Genomic DNA, 22,161 nt, shown 5'->3' with positions numbered 1-22,161 from the left:
AGAAAAAGCGACGGCGGTTTCGTGAGAGATAACTGGGCCCCCGTCTCATTTGTGTGACTATCTCGGGCGAACAAGCTCCGTCCTTCAAGCCGGACACATGCGGAGTAGCGCTTTGCTTTCGGCCAAGCTTCACATCGACATCTGCAGAGCAAACACAACAAAAGCAAACAGAGCAGCAGAGAGAGACACAAAGCAAGCATTCCTGAACAGGAATCCAGACTTTTTTTTTTTTTTTGAGTCTTTGGAAAGTTCTTTTTTTTTTTTTTTACGAGATGGAGTCACATAAACACGCACACACAAAAACACTTTATAGGATTTCACCTGTCCTTCTGGTGACTCTGATCTCAGTGCCAACAATCAGCTTTGCTAAAAAAAAAAAAAAAAACTAAAAACTTTCCTGGCTTTTATTGCACACCCTCTTTCTTAAGATCGCATTTTCACAAGCAACTTTATTCCTTATTTTTGAATGGCATGGGTGACACATGACGCTCCAAGCGGCGATATCAAGTGTTAAGCAGGCAGAGGAAAGCAAACAAAGACTGAATGGCTTTTGAAATAGTATAGCCCGACTTCAGATCTGTGCCTCAGGATTAGTGGTTTACTCAAGAGGCGAAGCGGCAGGACGGTGATGAATAAACTTCATCATCATCATGTGATTTCCTCTCCGCTGTGCGTGCGTTTTTGGCGGCGACGCTCTCTTAGTAATGAAGTCTGTAGAAAAGAAAACACGAGAACCGATGCAAGAGTCTGCCAGCCCGGATTGGACTGAACCGGACTGGACGAAGTGATACTCGGAGACCTTTTGACGGGAGCACGCTTTACCTCGCAATCACTACGCGGAAACTAGAGATCTCATCATTTATTCACAACAAATGACTCACAGGAGCAGAAAGGAAACAAGCTGAGGCTCACTTCTCTTCGGTTTGTCCTTCTTTCAACTATCGCAACGCCCTAAGCTCTCATTTCCTCTTTTATGAGCTCAACCTTTTTCAGACGGGAAATATTGCTTTTTTTTTTTTTTTTGGTAATGCAAAAGTAGCAACCGGTCATTGAAAAGGCACCACTTCCATATTGATCTGGATATATATTTCTTTTATTATTTCAACAACATTAGCATAAGAAAAAAACAAACAAACAAAAAAAAGGTACTGGGGGGGAAAAGAATTAAACAGCAATATGGTTTTAAACTTTTAACAGAATTGACTGCAGGACTTCAAACGGGCTGGTGATGTTTAAAACAAACAAAAAGAAAAAAAAAAAAGTAAAGAAGCACCTGTTTTGGAGGCGAGTGGGGGGGGGGGGGGGAACATTTTAAAACCCTTTGGGGACTCAAAAACACAGATAAAAAAAAAATCCCCCCCCCAAAAAAAGTATGCACTACCAGCAAGTTGCTCAACCCCCCTCCCTTCTCCCATTCAAAGTGCAAACTCAGCGGCTGAGAATACCCTTCGCCGTTGCGACTGTCTCAGTTTCGGGGAGGACGGGGAGAGATGGGGGGGGGGGACACCTGGGACCCTGGTCCGGCCTAAGGCAGCTGAAAACTACAAAACACTCAATGGAAGCTCTGAGAGAAACGAGAGTGGAGATGACAAGAGACTGGTTGGTAACAGATTCTGACCCTGAAACAACCCCCCCCACCCAAAAAAACTTACATATATATATATATTTATATATCCATATCACAGTGTGAATATCCAGTGTCCATGTTGGACATTATCACGGATGGAACCACTGCACAGGAGAGAGGAGCTTCCACATCTCATTCATCCCAGTACAATCAGTTGAACTTTTTAAAAAGGTCCTAATAACACATCCATAGTACACATTCTGACAGAAAACGGAGGCATCCACCCCCCCCCACCCCCGAGCCTTCAAAAGTGATATGCTGATCTAGGAATCGGTTTCTGGGCTTTTCCCCCCCCCCCCCATCCTTTGGATATGTAGCTGGGTTGTGAGAGCGCAGGACGTGAACTAAGTAGGAGAGGTGGGAGGCAGCACCGTTCAGGTGAGTCCCCCTTTAAAAGAAATGATACAATCATGAAGAAACAAAAGCAAAATGCAGTAAAAAGCACAAGAGTAAGATGTGTAGATTAACAGAACTGATTACACAGATTCAGAACTAAAGAAAACTAAAGACACTTTTTTTTTTTTTTGTTTAACTGAAAATTTGGGATTAAAGTGAAATACTTGTCGTAAAGAAAAATAAACCAATAAGTAAATTACGACTCTCTTCAATACACATTAAGCAAAGAGATAATTGAATTGAATTAATTGCTTCAAATTGCATCCTTGTTTTGTTGTTTTTTTTTGTTTTTTTTTAATTCTCTGCTACTTTTTTTTGTGAGTGTGTGTGTGTGTGTGTCTCGAAACGTCCAAGCTGGTGGGTGGGAGGAAACATTAGGATTTGTAATTTGAGGTAAGCCAGGTCAGGCCCTCGTATAGTCCATCCCCTGTCGTCGCGCACGAGGGCTGAACGTACCAATTCCTATCCCGGATCCGGGTCAGGCCCAGCTTCTCCTGGATCTCGTGGGGCTTCATGGCGTCCGGCAGGTCCTGCTTGTTGGCGAAGATCAGGATGATGGCGTCCCTCATCTCCCGGTCGTTGATGATCCGGTGGAGCTCCTGCCTGGCCTCGTCGATCCGGTCCCTGTCGGCGCAGTCCACCACAAAGATCAGGCCCTGCGTGCCCGTGTAGTAATGTCTCCAGAGGGGCCGGATCTTGTCCTGGCCGCCCACGTCCCACACGTTGAACTTGACGTTCTTGTAGGTGACGGTTTCCACGTTGAACCCCACCGTGGGGATGGTGGTGACCGACTGTCCCAGTTTCAGCTTGTACAGGATGGTGGTTTTCCCGGCAGCGTCAAGTCCAAGCATCAATATTCTCATCTCCTTGTTGCCAAAGATCTTTGACAGCATCTTCCCCATCTTGTTTACTGTGCATAAATACTTTGTTAGAAGAAGAAGGGGAACTCCTAATTAGAGCCAAGCTTGTTTTCAGGACAACAGAGAAGGCCCGGGTTCAACGTGAAGCTACACACGTGACAACAGTGGGTTGACACAAGTGTCAAAAAAAAAATCTGAGAGCTGGCAGCAGCGTTTAGGTCTTTACAGTACAATGAGCTGGATTGAGGTAATCTGACCTGAGGAATCAGAGGGACTTCATGGGGTGCTTTTGTAGATTTGGGTGGGGATATGTTTTCATGATCCACTGCCCTCCGATGTGAGACGAAAAAACGGCATTCCCTTCTTTCAAAGTCGGCTTAGACCACACACTCCCTCCCAAAACCAACAAAAATATGGGTCGACTCTGCTTACAAGATCCTTTTTTCCTCCCAGGTGACCGAGCAGAGTCTGGTTTGAGGAGTTCTTTCAACCTAAGGACAATATAAATCAGGCCCAGGCCAAGCCGGGGGATCCCACTTCCTTCTTGGCCGCCGGCTGTCCACACTTAGCTTATTCCCCCTCGGTGAATTTCGAAGCACGCCGATTTTCTTCGCTAACCGGCGGCGACAATTCAGAGCCTTCCGAGTCCGCTTCAGTACCGGGGTAACCACAGGAGGACCGCTCAAAAGGTCATTGATTCATCCGACTTTCTTCTCTTCCTTCCCCCTGTGACATAGGAGCGGTCCGAAGAAGGGAGGGGTGTTAGTACAGAGGACAACTTTGAATCCGACAAAAAAAGAAAATACTCTCTCTGCTGAAACCTAAAAGCTCAACGGAAAACAGATGAAAAAAAAACTGCAAAAGCGGGATAAATACCTGCGTCTGCGGCGACCATTCCCCAGTCCCCCGGGCCGTTTCTCCCCCACTCTTGCCGCTCTCGATTTGTCTTCCTCCCTCTGTGTCTCCAGCCGTTCAGTCAGGCACAGCGGTGGCGGGGCTGTTACCGGAAAAGGTGCGGACCGAGATCAGCCGCCACTTCCTCTGCAGCGCGCACTCACACACACACACAGAGGAATGCTGCGTTCAGGAACACGAGTGAAGCTCCGTCATCTGAAATTATGAAGAAATAATGCTAAGACTATTAGCATGGCCTTAAAAAGTAAAATAAAAATACATGTCAGACAAGGAACATAGTGGAGCATCCAAAGCAATTTCACTTGCTTTGCTTTCTTGTACTTTATTTGATATAAAACAATATAAATAATAAAAAAACAGACCCTAGCTAATTTGCCTAGCTTACAAGTTGAACACCTATAGAGTCATAAAGGAATTAATATTTAACTGAATTTAATTTACATGAAATAAAGTAAATTATTTAATATAAAAACTAAATACAGGTAAGCGTATCTTTGTAAATCTATAAAGTGGTCAATAACTTCAAAAGTAAAATAAATTCAATTTGAAATTATCAACAACTAATACAGGGGTGACCTTTAAAAAATATTAAGCTTGGATATTTATTTATGGAATCTTATTGTTATTACAGAACTTCATATGCTATTTTTATTTTCACTTGTATTCATAATTTCAAATTTATTTGAGCACGGTCTATAGACCTTAAAGCCAAAGGCTAATTCATTTAGATCAAGTTAATATTATTCGTCAAAATCAATGCATAATTATCTTAGAATAAAACTACAAACATAGACTGAAACAATATTTCAAAATGTGTTAATTCTTTAACATGATAAATAATTTATTATTTACTACTCTTTATCTACTGTACAGCATGTACAGCCATGTGGACATGGGAAATAAATTTTTCCGATTACCCCTAAAGGCGCCGTAGCCATTTCGCATGCGCGCAAGAAAAAAAAAGAAAGCGGCAGCTCAGTTGCAAGTCGGCCCGTTAGCTCGTGTTGCCGCCATTATAGCGCTCATATCAGACGCAATCACCTCCAATGTGACGTGTACCTTTTTTAGTAAAACTACTAAAATAGTTAATGCGGCACAAGGACTTCAAGATGGGTTTTACAAGCGGTTCTTTCCAACATGTCCGATCAGTCATTCAAACAGTTTCCGTTTGATTAGTGCGTGACGTGGAGGCTGTGCATGAAATGGGCGGGGGGTGAGTGAGGGAAACTACAGCGCTGCTGTTCTGTCAAAATGCCAGTGGGGTATGGCAGGCCGTTTTAACGTAAAATCTTTAATTACATTCCAGATGTAAAATGGACACGACTACATTTTCGGCAGCCTGAATGGTATTTTAAGATATCTTCATTTAAATTGTGTCCACTAAGGAGAGGAATTCAATATATTTCCCATTAGTTACATTTTGACCAGTCAAAATGCATTTAAATCACATCACCGGATTTGTCATTTAGAAGGGTCACACCTACATAATTACAACTGAAGATATCTCAAACTTAATTAGGACTTGTCAAAATTACATTTTTAGATGTCTTACTTAAGAAATGGTGTATAAGCACCCACACCAAACAGCTGCGTGAAAAATGTTGGGTGTCCTATGATGAAGCCGACTTTGAGTTGCTATAGTTTGCCATAAATGGTGGTTCCAGAACAATTTACCAGGGGGTCAAGAGTGGGATCAGTGTTTTTTTAATGGGAAGTTCAGAACAAAAGAATACAACAAAATGAAACAAAACAGGACAATATAGCATGGTTTAATTAAATGACCTCTGAAGCTGCAGGTTTCTATGTTTAAACTACAACATAAACATTCAGTGATTTATATAATCATGGTTTCATTTGATCAACCAGAGTAAAATATTTATTCAGTTTTTAATGGCAACTCTTCACATGATGTCAACTAAAAAAACAAAACAACAAATAAACATAAATAAAAATGGCTAAAGGTACTCACAGACTGGACACTTTACATCTATACAAGGATTTGAAGAGCTAAAAATGCTACTCTTAACCCAGTCCCTAAGCAGTTGTTAGGTCAACAGGGGGCCACAATGTCACACAAGGAAAGTTCACTAATTATATCTTGCACAATGACACAATTTGACTAAATAACTCATTTGATCCATTATATCTAAAATATTACATGTAAGTCAACATAGAAGGAATAAAAAAATGTTTCCTAGTATATTTTGTTGCTGAACAGGCTAATATTAGTGTGGTTTTCTTTTTATACTCTGTCAAAGTCGCATAAACAACTGAATGAAGTCGTGCATAGTAAAAAGACACTTACGAATGTCAAGACAGAATAAAATAAGTTAGGTCTGTGAAAAGCATCTGAATTAATGTTTTAAAGTAAAAAAAAATGTAAATCAAGGTGTGTATATTCTGTTTATCTTTACATGTTTTTTTTTTCCAATATGCACAGATTATCTCAAGATCTCTCCAAATAAATAAATCACATAAGCAAATGTGATTTAACACACATTTAGTTATTCACTTGCTAATATTGCTTTCTGGTTGCAAACTAATTGTTCAGTTCTTCAGGTAGGTTGTTCAGTAGCAGTTCAGACAGTCGCGAACGTTTCCCAATATCGTAATACCAGGAATAAGGAAAAACATAACTCAGAATAACATGCACAAGTTTCCTGCCAACGATTATGGCAGATGATATTAACCAACCAGTGTCCATGTAACTCCAGTAGTTAGTTTGGGCTTGTTTTCCTCTCTTATTTTTATATATTTATTTATTTAATTACTTGTTTGTTTTAATTTAATATATGTACTTACATTTTAATATCATTGTATACATTTTGTCTTAGTGTAAATAAAGTTTGTTTGAAAAAAAAAAAGTCTTCGCCCCTGCGCTTTCCCCTGGTAACCCCGTTCAGCGTGTCTCCATGGTGTTCTGAGCAGGCATGCGCACTCTGGGTCTGTTCTTCCCCCCCAAGTTGATAGGTATGGTGGATGACGCGCGCCTGTCGGTTGTTCGGTTATAACTTTTGAGAGTAATTACCGTTTGAGAGGATTGACTTCAGTGACTTGGGAGCTGCAGGTGAGATTTTCAACCACGACATTCATCCTACTTTGCAATCAATGACTACGATTAGACATTGTGCTAATGCTAGCCACGCTGGTGGAGACGATAACCGGCTAGCCAGTCTGGTGTGTAGTACCAACTGGGGACGAAATTAAAAAGGAAGATTTATAGTTGTGTTGCTTTGTTATCTCAGTATTTCAGACCAGTTATTAGAGAGGATATTTGATTATGTATAAAAGCAATTATGGAAACAACGCAATCGGGAAAAATGTCTCTATGCTATTGCTAGCTAGTTAGCTTAACATTCGCGTCAAGTAGACAGGCTTAGAGGCCCAATTTATCGCTGAACTTTGAGTAAGCGATCACCCGGATGAGACATCGCCTCATTTCAGCAAACCCTCTCAGTCGTAACGCTGGTATCATGTTTTTTTTCTTTTTTTTTTTTTACTTGAAGTTTTTTTTTATTTTATTTTTTTATTGTGCATGTTATGAAGCTAACACATCTCCGCTATTATTTTTAGCAGGTCAGCTTGAACCTTGTATCGAAATTGAATTTAGGACTAGGAAGTATCTTGTTGCACCGCCAGCTGGCGCTTCTGTCACCTGTCTGCATGGGGTTTATTTTCGGCGCCCAATCATTTAAAAGTACAGTAATCCATCTTAATGTAAACGTTGAGCTAAATTGAAGCTTACTGTTGCTTTAGATGTAATGAATGGGTGCTGGAATTCAATTTAGGTTTTTGTTCACCTGGTGGAACGCCGTCAGTCGAGTTCTGGGAAATGTGCTTTGGCTGCTTCAAACTACTTTTCTTGATCAATAATTAGGAATGTGTAATTATTTTCTATTAAGAGCCTATCCTCTGACTTTGTGCAGATAGCATTTAATTTAAAAAAAATGGATTTCACTTCTTTTTTCTTTTTTCTTTTTACTTGGTCTAGCTTGTAAAATAAAAGGTGCATCTTGTATTTTTACTACTCATAAAATAATCAATTTGTTTTTCTTTTTCCTCAACAGGTCTGTGATTCTAAAGGTGCCACTTTTACTGGAATGCTGGACACTGAGTCCACAGCCATGGAGAGTAATGGGAACGAATTTCTTCCTGACCTTCCTGCTCAGGCAGCGGACTGGTCCTTGGAGCCAGTTCCTCCACAGCCGGCCGCCAGCGTAGCACCGGAGGGCTCCGATTCTTCTCAGGACGATCTGACGCAAGAGCAGCAGCTGAGCCAACAAACGAACTCCTCTGAGCCGGGATCCGTGGAGAAGGCTGTGGAGCAGTTTCAGCTCGCCAGCGCGTCTCTTTTCCAAGAAGAGCATCCTCCACCGCCGCCGCCGCCCCCTCCGCCGCCACCTGCAGAGGATCCAGACCAACCGCTGCAATTTGCTACTGAGCCTCAGCCAGAGGCTTTTGTGCCAGATGGAAGTCAAGGTAACTAATAATAGCTAATCTAAGTTTAACATCCTTGGGTATTTAGTTAGGCAGCAAGCCTTGGATCGAATGAAAAGACTGTACACTTTGAAACTGAATATTCTGTTTTTCTGTTATTTATTTATTTACTTTTCTACAAATATTTTCTAGATGCTACTGAAGCCACACAGATGGAGGATGGCATGGAACTGGAAGAACCAGCCCGAGACGGTTCACAGGAAATTTCTCTTCCAACAGAACCAACCCCACCCTCAGAGTTCGAAAAGCTTTATAAGATCTGTGAAGACAGCCCAGAGGACTTCAACGCTTGGGTTTCACTGCTGCAGTATGTCGAGCAAGAAGTAAGAAAACATACTTGAAATACGGCAACTCGCCTCCGTCGCGCTTGTATGTAATGCCTGAGGTTTTCATTTAGAAACAGAATTGTAATCTGTGTTTCTATTGTGTGTCTTTTGCAGAATCTTCTTCTCCCTGCAAGGAAATCGTTTGATGTCTTTTTCCTACGTTATCCCTACTGCTACGGCTACTGGAAGAAATATGCAGACATGGAGAAAAAACACGGCAACCTACAGGTTTCAGAAGAGGTACAAGTTCCTCTGAGTCGTTTTTTTGTTTTGTTTTTTTCAAAGGCACTGAAATGGGGTCAGCAGACAGAAACAAAATAAATCACAGAGTCCAGTGCAGTCCTTTAGGTATTTATAGTGGAGTGTTTTTGTTAATATGGTTCATTAATAAGAAAGAAGGTGGGGGCATTATGTAATAATAAGAAAAAAAGTACTTTTTTTTTTCTTGATGATTTTATATAGTTTGAGGGGAAGCTACACAGGGAAAGCAGTATTATCACAGTTTGCATCATGGTGTCTCTCCACCCCAACATGCCATTATGACATGCATGTTGTAGATGGTTAACTGAAACACCCAGTTGCATTGGACTAATAATTATCCTGGCTGTGACATGAATGAGCTCTTGAGGTAACCGATTACTTTAAATTAAAGTGTCCAGAAGTGGGAACAAACCTGAAACGTGCTGGACAGTGCCTCAAATGCCAGAGTTGGAGAAAAAAGTCGCGCAACAAAAACAGACAAACTCTTGAACTTTGTGGTTGGACTTAAATCTTTATCTGGTTGAGCGCGCCAAAGCGTTCAGCTTTTACAGAGCATCATAAAACCGTTTCAGCTTCTGACAAATGACTTTCAAACACTCTCCTACCAAGGTGTACAGAAGAGGCTTGCAGGCTATTCCTCTTAGTGTGGACCTTTGGCTTCACTACCTCACCTTTATCAAAGAGAACTCGGACCCCAACGATCCAGAGACGGAGGGACGAATCCGAGCGTGAGTAGAGGCTTCTTTGCCTAAACGTGACCCACTTAAAACCCACGACTTTGACAATAAACATCAATTTTTTTCCTTTTTTTTTTTAATAGCTCATACGAACACGCAGTGCTCGCAGCAGGCACAGATTTCCGATCTGACCGCCTTTGGGAAGCCTACATAAGCTGGGAGACGGAGCAGCAGAAGCTGGCTAACGTCACCACCATCTACGATCGCGTCTTAGGCATACCGACGCAGTTGTACTCCCAGCACTTTCAGAGGTACGCAGAAGGACGAGCAGCTAATTTTTATTTCATGTTTTTTTTTTTTTTTGGTTAAACTACTTATGTCACGCCTCTGAGACTGAATGACATTTTGGTTTTTGTTTGCTCAGGTTCAAAGATCACGTGCAGGGCAACCACCCCAAATACTTTTTGTCAGAAGAGGAGTTTGTTCAGCTCAGACTCGAGCTCTCTAAGTCCAGCCTGTCTGGAATGGTCGGCGAAGACGGAGAGTCGAACGTTCCTCAGGAGGAGCTGCCACCGGGAACCGAGGATCTCGCCGATCCCGCCAAGGTAAGAATATCGCCGCCATTCCTGGTAAGGGACAAAACTGACAACATTCCACTTGCAGGTTTAGCAGGAGCATTCCTGTTGTCCATAATAACATAGGGTTAAAAAACAAAAAAGAAAAGAAAAAAGAAAATGCTCAGGTTTGAAGAAGTTTTTCTATGTCACCAGCCAAGCCAGGAGATCCAGTAAGGGACTCGCCCTTAAACTAAAAGGATCAACCGGGGCTCCTTTGAACCCAGCTGTGCAGGGTGCAAACTTTCCTGTCCCCTCTACAGGCTTCTTGTCTCTGGCAACATCATGGTGATGTAAATCCTTGGTTGCAGGACTAGCAGTATTCAACAAGTGGACAATGTTGTGCTGGAGAGAAGCCATAAAAGTGCTGATCTGGTTCTTGGTGTGTTGTCTTTTTCTTTTTGTAGAGGGTGACAGAAATTGAAAACATGCGCCACAAAGTGATCGAGGTTCGGCAGGAAGTGTTCAATCACAACGAGCATGAAGTCAGCAAGCGCTGGTCCTTTGAAGAAGGGGTAAGTTTTTTTATTGTTTTTTTTCTCTTTTCCTCCCTCTGTGTTTAGCTCGTGAAAGCGGCATTTTCCTGAACGATTTCTCCCTTTGTCAGATTAAGCGACCCTACTTCCATGTCAAAGCGTTGGAGAGAACGCAGCTAAACAACTGGAAGGAGTACCTGGACTTCGAAATCGAGAACGGGACCCCGGAGCGCGTGGTGGTCCTCTTTGAGCGATGCCTCATCGCGTGCGCCCTCTACGAGGAGTTCTGGATCAAGGTATTTTTGTTGGGCTTGAACTCGCGACTCGTTGCTGCTGCCTCCCTGCACTTCCCCATCAACGTTGATAATCACATCATCGACTCAGTTTAAAAAAAAAAAGAAAACAACAAGAAAAGAAAAAAAACAAAGAAACGTCCTGCACTCTCTTTGCGTGTAACGTTGATATGTGACTGTATCTGTTGTATTAGGGGATGGCCAGCTTGCCACACAAGATATGACTGCAGCATTTGCCAACTACTACGTTGCATCTTCTTCGTCTCCCACTACCTTACAGAAACTTATCTAATTGGTTCCATGAAGGTGCTGATGGGTTTACACAGAAAATTTCTCAAAACGATCTTGTCTATGAAGCAATTCACTGAGTGTACGAACTGTATTTACAGGTTAAAAATGTTCTGTTTCTCTTGCCTTTCTTCTTTTCTTCTTCTTTTTTGTTTTCCTCTGTCCTCTTGCCTTTCTCCCAACTTGCTTTCCTTTTTTTCCATTCTAAAGTATGCTAAGTATCTAGAAGGCTTCAGCACTGACGGTGCGAGACATGTGTACAAGAAGGCGTGCTCCATACACCTGCCCAAGAAACCTGCCATCCACCTTCTGTGGGCAGCATTTGAGGAGCAGCAAGGTAAAAAAAAAATTCAGCAAGCCGGTCAATTTAACTTTATAGAATGTAGTATTAGCACAGTCCACAGACTTTTTAACGGGGTTATGGCCTGAGACTGACATTGGGCGGCTTTATCCATTCTAAAGCCGAGTTCATTAAGTTTTAGAAGATGTGGCACCATTCGTGCCGTAATTTCCATTGAAGAAAGAAGGCATTTCAAAGAAGTACCTGCACCATGTGAAGCTACGCTTTCTTAAAGTAGAACCCAAAGGGAGCATATGGCAGGCAGAAAAGGAGAGGTCCAAGAATTGATCCCTGAGGGACACCAAGAGATATGAGAACTTGAACGTAGTCTAACTCAGACAATTCTGTCCCTCTGAAATAAGATTAAATCTACTCCAGTGTTGATCCCTTAATCCCAACTTTATGTCGGAGTCTGTCTAATTTGGCCACAGGATTAGAGAAATACCAGAATAAAGGTGTTCAAAGTCATGCAGGTTTAAGTAATGTATGTCATTAGGAATTCAAAGGGTCAAAGTGAAGCGACATTTAAAGTAATGGCATTTGAGTAAACGATCTCGGGTCAAAGTATCACTCTCGTCGTTGTCTAGGCAACGTGGAAGAGGCTCGTGGGATCCTGAAGGCCTTGGAGGAAACGATCCCGAATTTGGCCATGGTCCGTCTCCGCAGAGTCAGCCTGGAGCGTCGCCGCGGCAACTTGGACGAAGCGGAGGCCCTGTTGAAGGAGGGAATGGAGACCGCAAATAACGACATGGAGTCCTCGTTCTACGCCGTGAAGCTGGCGAGACACCTGGTGAAGGTGCAGAGAAGTCTGAGCAAAGCGAAGAAGGTCCTTCTTGATGCTATTGACAAAGACCAGGTGAGGGTCCGTCGATACTGGACGACGCAGTGAATATGGACATTAAGTTTTTTTGTTTTCTTGGTTGAACGTTTCCTCTTTCAGGACATCAGACGTCACTCGCTCTATCAGTTGTGTGTAACATATGTATGCATGTTTGCCTTTGCAGACCAGTTCGAGACTATACCTAAACCTGCTGGAGCTGGAATTTAGCGGCGATGTGATGCAGAACCAGGCGGAGATCTTGGCTTGCTTTGACCGGGCCCTAAGGAGCCCGTTGTCCCTGGACTCCCGCATCATTTTCTCCCAGCGCAAAGTTGAATTCTTAGAGGACTTTGGCAGTGACATCAACGCGTAAGTGAAACGGGAGTTAACGTGTAGACGGTTACCGACATGTTAAGCGTTCCGTCTCACCGACGTTCCTTTAATCCCATACTTAGGCTTGTGGCTGCGTACGAGGAACAACAGAAACTACAGAAGGAAAGCGACTCTTTAAAGAGAACGGCTGAAAATGGATATGACAGGTGGGCGAGGAAACGACACATTAGCTCACTGTGTTGCTCTCAAACACCAACCATTGTTTAACCGCTAAAGCTAAATGGTGTTCAAACCAGAATTGTCTCATTCAATCTTTCTTCTCCAGCTCTCAAGAACCTGACGCCAAAAGGCAGAGACTAGACGATCCTGCCGCAGTCGCAGCAAACGCGATGACGGACATGCAGGCGAACAGCTCTGCATACAACTACAACTGGTACCAGGTAGGTTTGAGTAGAATGCCTTGTTGGCTTATCCCCCTCACTCCCCCACCCCAAAACAAATGAAGTTGTTAATGGGTTTCTGTTTCTTTATCAGCAACAGTATGGCGGCTGGGGACAAAATTCCTGGGGACAGTACAACCAGTATGCCCAGTACAACCAATACTACCCTCCTCCTCCTACATGATGCACTTGAAGATGGAGTTGCATTTTTTTTTTCCCTGACTTTAAACCTTGGAGCAGAGCAAATTACCTGGGTGTTTAGAAGATTTTAATTCAGCCACACACTGAGCAGGATAACCTTTATTTTCTTCTTCTTCCACTACTGCTGTTTTCTGTGCTAATTGAATTTCATGTTACATCCCTGTGTAAGAACAAATTTGGTTCACAATTTGGTAGGAATGTAAGAATTTGGTTTTAAAACGGCAATTGCTAGAGATGTTGTCAAAGCAATTTTGTTTTGATGAAATAAATGTTGAAGGCAAATTGACTTTTTTTTTCTTTCTTTTTGTCCTGTATAAGACAAAAGCTTTTTAATTTTTTTAGATCGAATGACTTAGTTTGGTTTTTCTTTGTGGTCCGGCTTTAAGGTTGCTAGAGAAGCATTTCTGTATGTTTCTTGAGTCATGTTTCTTCTTTCCAAACTTGTAAAAATGTCATAGTTTAAATGAAGAGCTCCCCGTTTTCTTTGTTTTGTTTTGTTTTTTTATTATTTTGACCTGATTTCCTAATAAAGAAATTGATATCCTCAAGGCTTACTGTTTAATGGCAAGAAGTAATCAGTTTAGTATTCAATATATAACCATGTCACAAGCTGCTTACAACACACCCACACCTGCACGCAGTCCTCCAGTCAAGCATGTTTCTCTATGGAAGCAAAGTTTGAGTTCCTTATTAGCTGGAGTATACATAAGCCAGTAATCATTTTAATGATGGAAAAATATTTCATTCGTGAAGTCACGTGATGAATGATCAAATTAAAATAAAAAACGGCTCACCTCCGAGCATAGTTCAATTGTACTCCCAATTATCACTTAGATTGAATTATTGCTCAGTACACGATAAAAGCTTACAGTTTACACCTAATTTTGACTTAAGAGCTTGGGATAATTTTTAATAATAGATATTTTGTAAATAAAATACAAGATACTTATAATTAAATTCGATATCTATAAAATTTTCTGTATTGGTTTCAAGTTATTTTACTTGTCCGTCCTCTGAATATCCTGGGCGTAACAGTTACATCCGCTAAACCTTACGTAAATCTGCACATGCGCTGTTCTGCCCCTCAGACATTCCTTTTTATGCTTAGCGTGGAACGACTAGCATCAAACGAGGTGAGTCGCCTTCGTTTTCTGACATTATTTCTTGTTATGAAGTGTCCAGTGACGTATTACTTTGCAAATTTAGCATTATAATCAATAGCCACAGTGTGTCGTGGTTAGTTTTTTTCTTTCAAATCTGTATTTAACATATTTTAGACCGACTTCTCTCAAACGCATGCACCATGTGGCTAAGCTAAGCTAGCATAGAGCTTGCTAGCAGATACATCTCTCTTAATTTAGTTACCTGGTGTTTCTAAGAGGGTGTATTTTGCCCTCTATAAAGAAAAAACCCGAATGTGGAGGTTTAGTGATGTGGTCAAATTGATGCTTCTTTCCGTTATTGGATAACGCGCCACTACAGTAGCAGTTTCCGATCGAAAGGCCGACATGTTGATTTTCAAACACTGCTAAAGCTGAAACAAATTTCTTGTGTCGTAGATTAGTCTTGAGTTGCACCAAAAACCTACGTTGATAGCTTGAAATTAGTTAGACTAACTAACTGTGTTAAGATTGGATTTAGTTTTATGCAGCATCCAAAAAAAAAAAAATTGTAACTAAGAATTGTTATAACAGCTGTTTGTAAGAAAGTGAAACAAAAAAAAACTTTCTTGTGTAATGACATTAAATGGCTTTACAGACCGTACAAAGATCATGTTATGCTGTTAATGATTAAGCTATAGAATATTTAAATCTGTAAATTAGGAGCATGTTGTCTCAATTTGCAAAAAATTAAATAAATCGTGGCCCCAGAGTGTTTATCTCTAAAACTATTATTTTTAAGCAGCAGAGATGTTTATATTTCAGCTGTAAAAAATATCGACTGAGTCCTTTATTCATCAGAATCCTCTATTATATAAAGTGCATATTTTCACCATTAAAACAGAACATTGGTATGTAACAATGAATTCAATTTGAATTGCTTTCTGAAAGTCTTTGTAATGATTTTTTTTTTATCTATTAAGCAATCAAAACTGTTTTAGAATTTACCAATTTACCTCATTATTCTTTTAGCTCTATTGATATGGACACATTTTCTGGGATTAGTAAAGTATTTACTCATAAATAAACGGAATTTTGGATTATAGGTTAAAAAAAATTTATTGGTTCTTAAAATCAAATAAAAAAATCAAAGAATTTCTGATAAAGGCTTTTGCAGAGCTAACATTTAATACGCCTTATGTTGGTCACAGGAAGTAATACGTAGTGAATTTAATTTTACTTGATAAAACGGAAACCTTAACCCACAATAGCAAATATAAAATAGTTTGAGGGGATGGCACAATCAGGAGGTTGATTGCAAATGCAGTGACTGGCACATGCCAGCAATACAATAATTACTTAACCTTGTGGCTTTCTTCCCCTGTCCCAGAGTAAAGATGCAGCTCTTCTTGCGTGGCCAGAACACTCACACCCTTGAGGTGACCGGACAGGAGACTGTTGGCCAGATCAAGGTAAATAAAAAACAACAATCAGTACAATTACAAGCTGAAATTTGTAAGGTTCCAGAATGATTTGTTTTGAACTGAGCTCTTTAATTTTTTTTTTTTTTGTATGAACAGTATTTTAAAGATGTGTTGACTGGTTGTTTTCCAGGCCCATGTCCAGGCTCTGGAAGGACTCCTGGTTGAGGACCAGGTGCTGCTGCTCGCTGGCTGCCCACTGGAGGACGATGCCTCCCTGGCAACCTGCGGCGTGACTGAGCACTGCACCCTGGAGGTGGCTGGCAGGCTGCTTGGAGGTCAGTACATTGTTGCCAGACATTTTCTTGCTTCACGAAAGCATGACTTCAAATATTGAACCACAGTAACAGGTTTTAAAAACCATATGGAGTTGTAATACTGTAATATTTGGCTTTTTGTTTAAATTCAACTGTAGTTTGATACATTGACATTAAGGTAATTTGAAATTGCATTCTTGTAGTTGTTGATGCAATCACAGTATAATGTTGAGTCATGAGTGTGTTGTTTCTTTCAGGTAAGGTGCACGGTTCTCTTGCCCGTGCTGGAAAAGTAAGGGGACAGACTCCCAAGGTAAAGTGTCCCGTATTCTTTTCTCTTTGTTGCAGAAGTAACTTTGCAATCGTTTGTCAAAAATTATCTCAAGAAACTGAGGTATTTTTGTTCTTTTTTCCAGGTTGACAAGCAGGAGAAGAAGAAAAAGAAGACTGGCCGTGCCAAGCGCCGCATCCAGTACAACAGGCGCTTTGTGAACGTTGTGCCCACCTTTGGAAAGAAGAAGGGACCCAACGCCAACTCCTAATTGCTTCAATTCCCTAATGGAGAAGTAACACCATCAGTTTTTACCAAGTTGAAAGTTGTCTTGTACAGAATAAAGGATATTTGACTTGGCTTCATCTAGTAATGTCTTTAGTTACACAAACTTGACTCTCTAGAAAACCAGCTGCTCTTCACAGGGTTTCTTTGTGGTATTAGATGAAAGTTTTCCATTGTTCTCTGTACAGCTGTTTCCGTTTATGGTAACTTGAAAAGTAATGTGGTAGTATTCATTTTAGTTTATGGCATTTCACATTCTAGATGAAGAATTAGGGTTTTATTACAATGGAAACATTCATCTGGAGGAATTAAACACTGAGCATCAAGACTTTTTGCTGTAAATCCTGATATATTCTACTCTTGAACCAGATTTGTTTCTTCAGGTAATTAAAATCAGTATGTCCTCAGTGACTACCGTCCACTAACCATGATCCATGATGAGTGTATAGCGAGATTCAGCTTGAAAGGATTTCATAAATTGGTTTAAACTTGTCACTAAAAAAAGCTTTGTGTGGAAAAACCTTGAAGATAAAGTAATGTTGCCATTAATTCATTTGCATATGGAGCTAAAAAAAACTTAATTGCCCTAAAAAGTTGTATTAAACTTGAAATGGTGAATTATGTGTGGAACAAGTGACGTACGTTAACTGGCATAGACAAAACAGTTTCCATAGTGATACTTTAAGTGTAGCACATCAAATTGTTTGCAAATAGTGGAAAACTGGGTGATCATTATCTGATTTTACTTTTCAAAGATGGGGTTTGCATCTTCAAATTCAGACCAGCTGATGCACGTTGTGTCACATTTAGCAGAACTACTCAGTTTGGTGAGAGCACCAAGGTTTGTCCTTTTTAACCTGAAAACAATTCGGTAACCTCTGAAATAAAAACCACAGAGTTCAATGAAACGGGTTTATTATTCATAATGTACATGCAAAAAAAAAAGAACAGAACTCGTTCCACCTCTTAAAAATAAACACTGAAAAATCATCCATTTTCCATTCAGCAACTATTTGTTCTTAAAGTAAACTGACAAATACAGTCCAAAGACGGTGCAAACTTAAAATCTTTACGGGGGAAGGGAAGAAACAGACATTTCGTGCATGTTGGGAAATATTCAATCCACAGACACCAACTCCACTTCAAAAATCAGCTTTGCATTAGGTGGAATTCTGATGGAGCAGGAATTAAGGAAATATTTGCATATCACCAACAGCACAAACTCATGTGCCGACACAAAGCCTCTTCTGTCAAAACCTGAGTGCCACGTCACCTCCCAGATGAAGAGAAAAGGATACTTGGAATCTGGAACGCCCTTTTTTCCATAAGCCCATTCGGGTTCGATCTCCAGCCGAGCCGTCTCGCCCTTGCTCATTGTCAGCAGGGCCTCATCCCACTGTGGTGAGAACAGAAATAATCACATCTAACTGTCCATGTTCTCCAAAGCGACCCGAGATCACGGGTATACATGCAGGCTAAACTGTGTAAATACACTTCCAATATTATCTGGAAAAATATCAATTTTCCAGTTGCAAAAAAGCCAAATTTGATCAGATCAGAACTGATCCTTAAGCTTTAACTCATTACAAAACCAGTTCTGATGTGTGGGGATCAGTTATTTATTATTTTTATCCCACTTTCTACCATCTAACTGTTCTGAGGTAAAGATAAAAAAGAAAAATGGTGGAAGTTATTTTTCATTACCCTCCCAACTTCTGCAAAGCACCACTACCACTAGCAGCAAAATGGTCCCTAGGCATGATGGTGCCACCACTGTGCTTCACACTTCTTAGATCTGAAAGCCTCAACCTCGACTCCTTCAGACATTCTTCAATGGACTTTCGGAGCAGGTGTTTTGTTTTGTCTTGGTTGCCAAAATTAATGTATTTGTCAACATGGTGAGTAAGTGCAAACCTTTGGAGCTGTAAATACAAAAGGTAATAATGACACACCCCTCTGATGACTTTGCCCAGGCCCACTTTAAAACTCAGAGGTTTGGTTTGCTTCTTCTTTTTTGCACCTGCAGATGGACAAAAGTGTCGGTTTAACATCCTTTATTGGACTTTGGTGATATTAAAGCACTAATGGGGTGCTTGCTTCTACAAGAGGAAGCAGTCATACCTGCGGGGATATTCGTGTCAAAGACTGTCCCGTCTTCCAGGCTACCAGTGTACCAGCAGCTCACAGTGTCGCCCTTCTTTGGGAAGTTGCTCTTATCTCCTTTCTTCAGCACCGCTTTGGTATATTTTGGTGGACCCTGAAACAAGCAGTGATGTCTTAAAGATGCTTTAAACCAGGTAGGAGGAATACACATATATATATACAAATACATTATTATAAACCATGAGTTGGGCACCTCGTCCACAACTTCTGCTTTGACTTCTTTGGGCTTCTCCTCAACTTTCACAGCTTTAACCTGCTCGGTTACGTCCTCCACTGGGTCCGTGCCTTTAAACCTCTGCACACACACACACACACACACACCCACACACACACACACACACACACACACACACACACACACACACACACACACACACACACACACACACAAAAGAGGTAAAACCTTTTAACTCAGCCAGCGGAGGATGCAGAATTGGCAACATGAAAAAGTTCACCGTTCACTTACTTTGCTCTCGAAGAGCTGGTTGTACGCAATAACCAGCTGCTCTTTCTTTGCAGTTTTGGCCACATTTTTAATGTTTCCCAACAGTTTGTGCTCATTGAGGAACTGAAAGACAACACGCACCACAGAGGAGAATGTCAGCACACTTTCTGTTACTTCACGGCGTGTTTTGGACGCTAGCATGTTTCTCATTCTGCTCCCCCTATGCTAACTCTGCAGCATGCTCGCAGAGCAACGCGGGGGAATTACAAAGAAGCTATTCTGACCGACACCGAGGCAACGCTAAAGTGGTAACCCTACCGAGTGGGCCGCATTGTCCTGGAGGAACTTTATTATGTCTTTTTTAGGCAAATCATCACTTTTGAGCTGCTCATCGCTCCACTCCCGTGCTGGCTCGGCCATTTTGAGAGGCGAGCTGGTGAACTCTGAACTCTGGGGGGGGGATGCCTTCCCGTACTGTCCTTTTGAATCCGCACCAGAACACGTTTATATTTAACACACCTCTCAGTGACGGTGTTTCAGTTCACGTCCAATAAAATGTTAACTAAACTAGGTGTATAAAATATATAAGATATATGGGTAAGTCTAACCCAAAGGCTGTAAACATGTTTATAATCTTACCTTTTATTAATTTTTCATAATTCAATTTACTAAAATATATCATTGTCTTAGATTAGAATTTATTTGATATTTCAAAATATGATATTGCAACTCTGTGTTTGCCCTGCCACCTACTGGAAAAAGATTGCACTAGTGAAATAATATTAGGGGAGATCAGAATACATATATACATATAATAGGGACAATTTAACTTCAAATAGTAGGAAAAATGTGAATCTCCTTTTACTTGGCGCATGTAAACTTCTGGTCACAACTGCGTATGCTTCTGAAAGCTGGTGCAACCAGCTGCCGTCAGCAGCCACCTGTTCAGTAAATACAGTTCACCGCTGGATAATTTTATCTCAACATAAACACAGATGTTCTCCGAAGGCCTCAGAGATTTGAACACTAGCGAACAAACATCATGAGGACAAAGGAACACCGAACAGGAGAAGTTTAAGCAGGACTACTTTATAAAACAATACTTGGGTATCTCACAGAGATTACCGCCCAGTCATTTTTTTTTGGAAAGCTGAAAGAAGAGCATTAGAAAGAGAAGCAACCAAAAGCACAAACAACAATCAAAACAAAATACTTACACATTCAGAACAAAAGTTCAGGTCATTTTTTTTTGTGTGTTATGTTTTCCTTTGATTTTCTTCTGCACCCTCATATAGATTTGTGCATTCTGGCAGTGCTGTTTAAACATATGCGTAAACCCTGTTAATGTTTTACAAATTTTTCCTTTCATTGTTGATCATGCCATTGATTTGATCCTTTAAGTAAAGCATTGAGCTGTTTTACTTTTCCTGGAGGCTATTTGAACACAAATTGCAATCTACAGTCATTCTCTTTCAGATTTCAAACAATACTTTTGTCCTCAAGGTGCAGAAAATGCAGCTCCCTGTTGTCTCCCCCACTCCGCTCCTTCAGACTAGACCGGCAGCAATTAGCAACACCTGGTGTTGCTAATAACCTTCTCAGTGCAACGCTGATAAAAAACGTTGCTAGAGGGTTAATAGAGGAGAACTTGTGATGACTTCCTGAAGGCGGAGTTTCAGAAAGAGCAGGAGTTTCTTAAAGAGACAGAGGCCCAATTTCAAGGCGTTAAATTACAAAGTAAAAATTTTTAAAGTCATATTTGATATACACAGTATTTTTAAAACAACTGAACTCAATATATTTACTTGATTATGCCATAAAGTGGCACTATGTGGCTGGAAAAATATACAATGCTGCTCCTTTAAGTTTAAATTCCCACTCCCAAATAAATGATCTGCACGCCATCTGTTTTTGAAATCCTCTCCTTACGGTGTCCCGCTCGTCTTTCTATACGTCTGTTGAAGCTGCGTTCTACACACAAGGCTTCACGGTTAGTCGGGGGCTTTAGCAGGAGCTTCTTGTTCTCTGTCGTTCTGCTGCCTCCTGGCACCTTCCTTAGAGTGAACATGTCGGCCTCATCCTCATTGCATCATCCTGCCTCACTGCATGAGCCTTGCTGCTCAGCCAGTCCACAGCTAATACACCAACAGAGACACACCAGGCTTGAAAACATGCCCTGCTGCAGCTCCTGCTAGCTTCTGTTTATCAGCAGCCATGAAATGCAGTGAGATGATGATGATGATGATGATGGTGATGATTTGCAGACACTGTACCAAGCTGCAGAACAGGGCTGTGCAGAGTTGTTCTTTTTTCTTTTTCTTTTTTTTTTATTACCTTCGGTGGTTACTAGGCAACAAGAGTGACTCTGGGAGAGCAAGAGGAGAGGGATAATTATATCTTTATAGGAAGTCTCCCAGGTCTCATTTTTTCTCTTTTGTTGTGGGGAAAATAGTTACAGCTGTGCAAAGTGTGATGATGTGACATTAGCAGAGCCAATCTCTCAACTCAATGTACCGTTTTTTGTTTTTTTCCCCCCTCCCTCTGATAGTGTGATGCTTCCTTTGTAGTTACATCTTGAAAATATTCACAGCATAGACAGGAACTTCCATTCTTGTCTAATGTATTATTTCCCTTTCATAAATAATTTTCTTCCTAGTTCTGGCTCGAGGTTCTGACTGCCGTACTTCAGCTTCTTTATGCCTTTGCTGGCTGGCAAGAAACTCAGCTAACTTAGCAACGTTAATCTCAACAACATCTTAACCGTGGCAGCATGCGCCTCGGTCCTATGTAAACTT

General features: G+C 41.0%; 4 protein-coding genes across 4 annotated transcripts; 2 read left to right on the top strand and 2 right to left on the bottom strand.

The window, feature by feature from the left end:
• Nucleotides 1–1,074: 1,074 nt before the first annotated feature.
• Nucleotides 1,075–3,940, bottom strand: arf6a (ADP-ribosylation factor 6a). Its single transcript, XM_008398379.2, has 2 exons — nucleotides 3,760–3,940; nucleotides 1,075–3,609 (listed from the first exon to the last, which is right to left on the bottom strand). The coding sequence occupies exon 2, from the start codon at nucleotides 2,923–2,925 to the stop codon at nucleotides 2,398–2,400; it is 528 nt and encodes a 175-aa protein (XP_008396601.1). The 5' UTR covers nucleotides 2,926–3,609; nucleotides 3,760–3,940; the 3' UTR covers nucleotides 1,075–2,397.
• A 2,785-nt stretch (nucleotides 3,941–6,725) lies between these two features.
• prpf39 (PRP39 pre-mRNA processing factor 39 homolog (yeast)) lies at nucleotides 6,726–13,912 on the top strand. The gene is made up of 15 exons (XM_008398380.2): nucleotides 6,726–6,865; nucleotides 7,866–8,277; nucleotides 8,428–8,618; nucleotides 8,736–8,861; nucleotides 9,492–9,610; nucleotides 9,703–9,870; nucleotides 9,984–10,164; nucleotides 10,581–10,688; nucleotides 10,781–10,945; nucleotides 11,441–11,567; nucleotides 12,158–12,426; nucleotides 12,575–12,759; nucleotides 12,846–12,929; nucleotides 13,049–13,163; nucleotides 13,258–13,912. The coding sequence occupies exons 2-15, from the start codon at nucleotides 7,899–7,901 to the stop codon at nucleotides 13,345–13,347; spliced, it is 2,307 nt and encodes a 768-aa protein (XP_008396602.1). The 5' UTR covers nucleotides 6,726–6,865; nucleotides 7,866–7,898; the 3' UTR covers nucleotides 13,348–13,912.
• A 480-nt stretch (nucleotides 13,913–14,392) lies between these two features.
• faua (FAU ubiquitin like and ribosomal protein S30 fusion a) lies at nucleotides 14,393–16,833 on the top strand. Its single transcript, XM_008398381.2, has 5 exons — nucleotides 14,393–14,497; nucleotides 15,855–15,936; nucleotides 16,079–16,223; nucleotides 16,460–16,515; nucleotides 16,619–16,833. Exons 2-5 carry the CDS (start codon nucleotides 15,862–15,864, stop codon nucleotides 16,742–16,744), a joined length of 402 nt encoding a protein of 133 aa, XP_008396603.1. The 5' UTR covers nucleotides 14,393–14,497; nucleotides 15,855–15,861; the 3' UTR covers nucleotides 16,745–16,833.
• Nucleotides 16,834–17,656: 823 nt separating this feature from the next.
• Nucleotides 17,657–19,816, bottom strand: fkbp3 (FKBP prolyl isomerase 3). Its single transcript, XM_008398382.2, has 7 exons — nucleotides 19,685–19,816; nucleotides 19,388–19,489; nucleotides 19,115–19,216; nucleotides 18,880–19,015; nucleotides 18,711–18,778; nucleotides 18,057–18,154; nucleotides 17,657–17,930 (listed from the first exon to the last, which is right to left on the bottom strand). The coding sequence occupies exons 1-7, from the start codon at nucleotides 19,784–19,786 to the stop codon at nucleotides 17,876–17,878; spliced, it is 663 nt and encodes a 220-aa protein (XP_008396604.1). The 5' UTR covers nucleotides 19,787–19,816; the 3' UTR covers nucleotides 17,657–17,875.
• Between the last annotated feature and the right edge of the window lie 2,345 nt (nucleotides 19,817–22,161).

This window comes from Poecilia reticulata, linkage group LG21 (genome assembly GCF_000633615.1).
Source record: "Poecilia reticulata strain Guanapo linkage group LG21, Guppy_female_1.0+MT, whole genome shotgun sequence".
NCBI lineage: Eukaryota > Metazoa > Chordata > Actinopteri > Cyprinodontiformes > Poeciliidae > Poecilia > Poecilia reticulata.
Note: the sequence above shows the minus strand (reverse complement) of the source record. Positions and strands in the feature narration are given on the sequence as shown.

Coding starts and splice junctions, on each gene's coding strand:
- arf6a (XM_008398379.2), bottom strand. CDS start 2,925: ATGGGGAAGATGCTGTCAAAGATCTTTGGCAACAAGGAGATGAGAATA.
- faua (XM_008398381.2), top strand. CDS start 15,862: ATGCAGCTCTTCTTGCGTGGCCAGAACACTCACACCCTTGAGGTGACC. Junction 15,937..16,078: donor AGACTGTTGGCCAGATCAAG/GTAAATAAAAAA, acceptor GTTGTTTTCCAG/GCCCATGTCCAGGCTCTGGA. Junction 16,224..16,459: donor GGCTGGCAGGCTGCTTGGAG/GTCAGTACATTG, acceptor TGTTTCTTTCAG/GTAAGGTGCACGGTTCTCTT.
- fkbp3 (XM_008398382.2), bottom strand. CDS start 19,786: ATGGCCGAGCCAGCACGGGAGTGGAGCGATGAGCAGCTCAAAAGTGAT. Junction 19,490..19,684: donor AGGACAATGCGGCCCACTCG/GTAGGGTTACCA, acceptor GTTGTCTTTCAG/TTCCTCAATGAGCACAAACT. Junction 17,931..18,056: donor AAGGGCGTTCCAGATTCCAA/GTATCCTTTTCT, acceptor CTGCTCCATCAG/AATTCCACCTAATGCAAAGC.
- prpf39 (XM_008398380.2), top strand. CDS start 7,899: ATGCTGGACACTGAGTCCACAGCCATGGAGAGTAATGGGAACGAATTT. Junction 9,611..9,702: donor ACGGAGGGACGAATCCGAGC/GTGAGTAGAGGC, acceptor TTTTTTTAATAG/CTCATACGAACACGCAGTGC. Junction 12,930..13,048: donor GCTGAAAATGGATATGACAG/GTGGGCGAGGAA, acceptor TTTCTTCTCCAG/CTCTCAAGAACCTGACGCCA.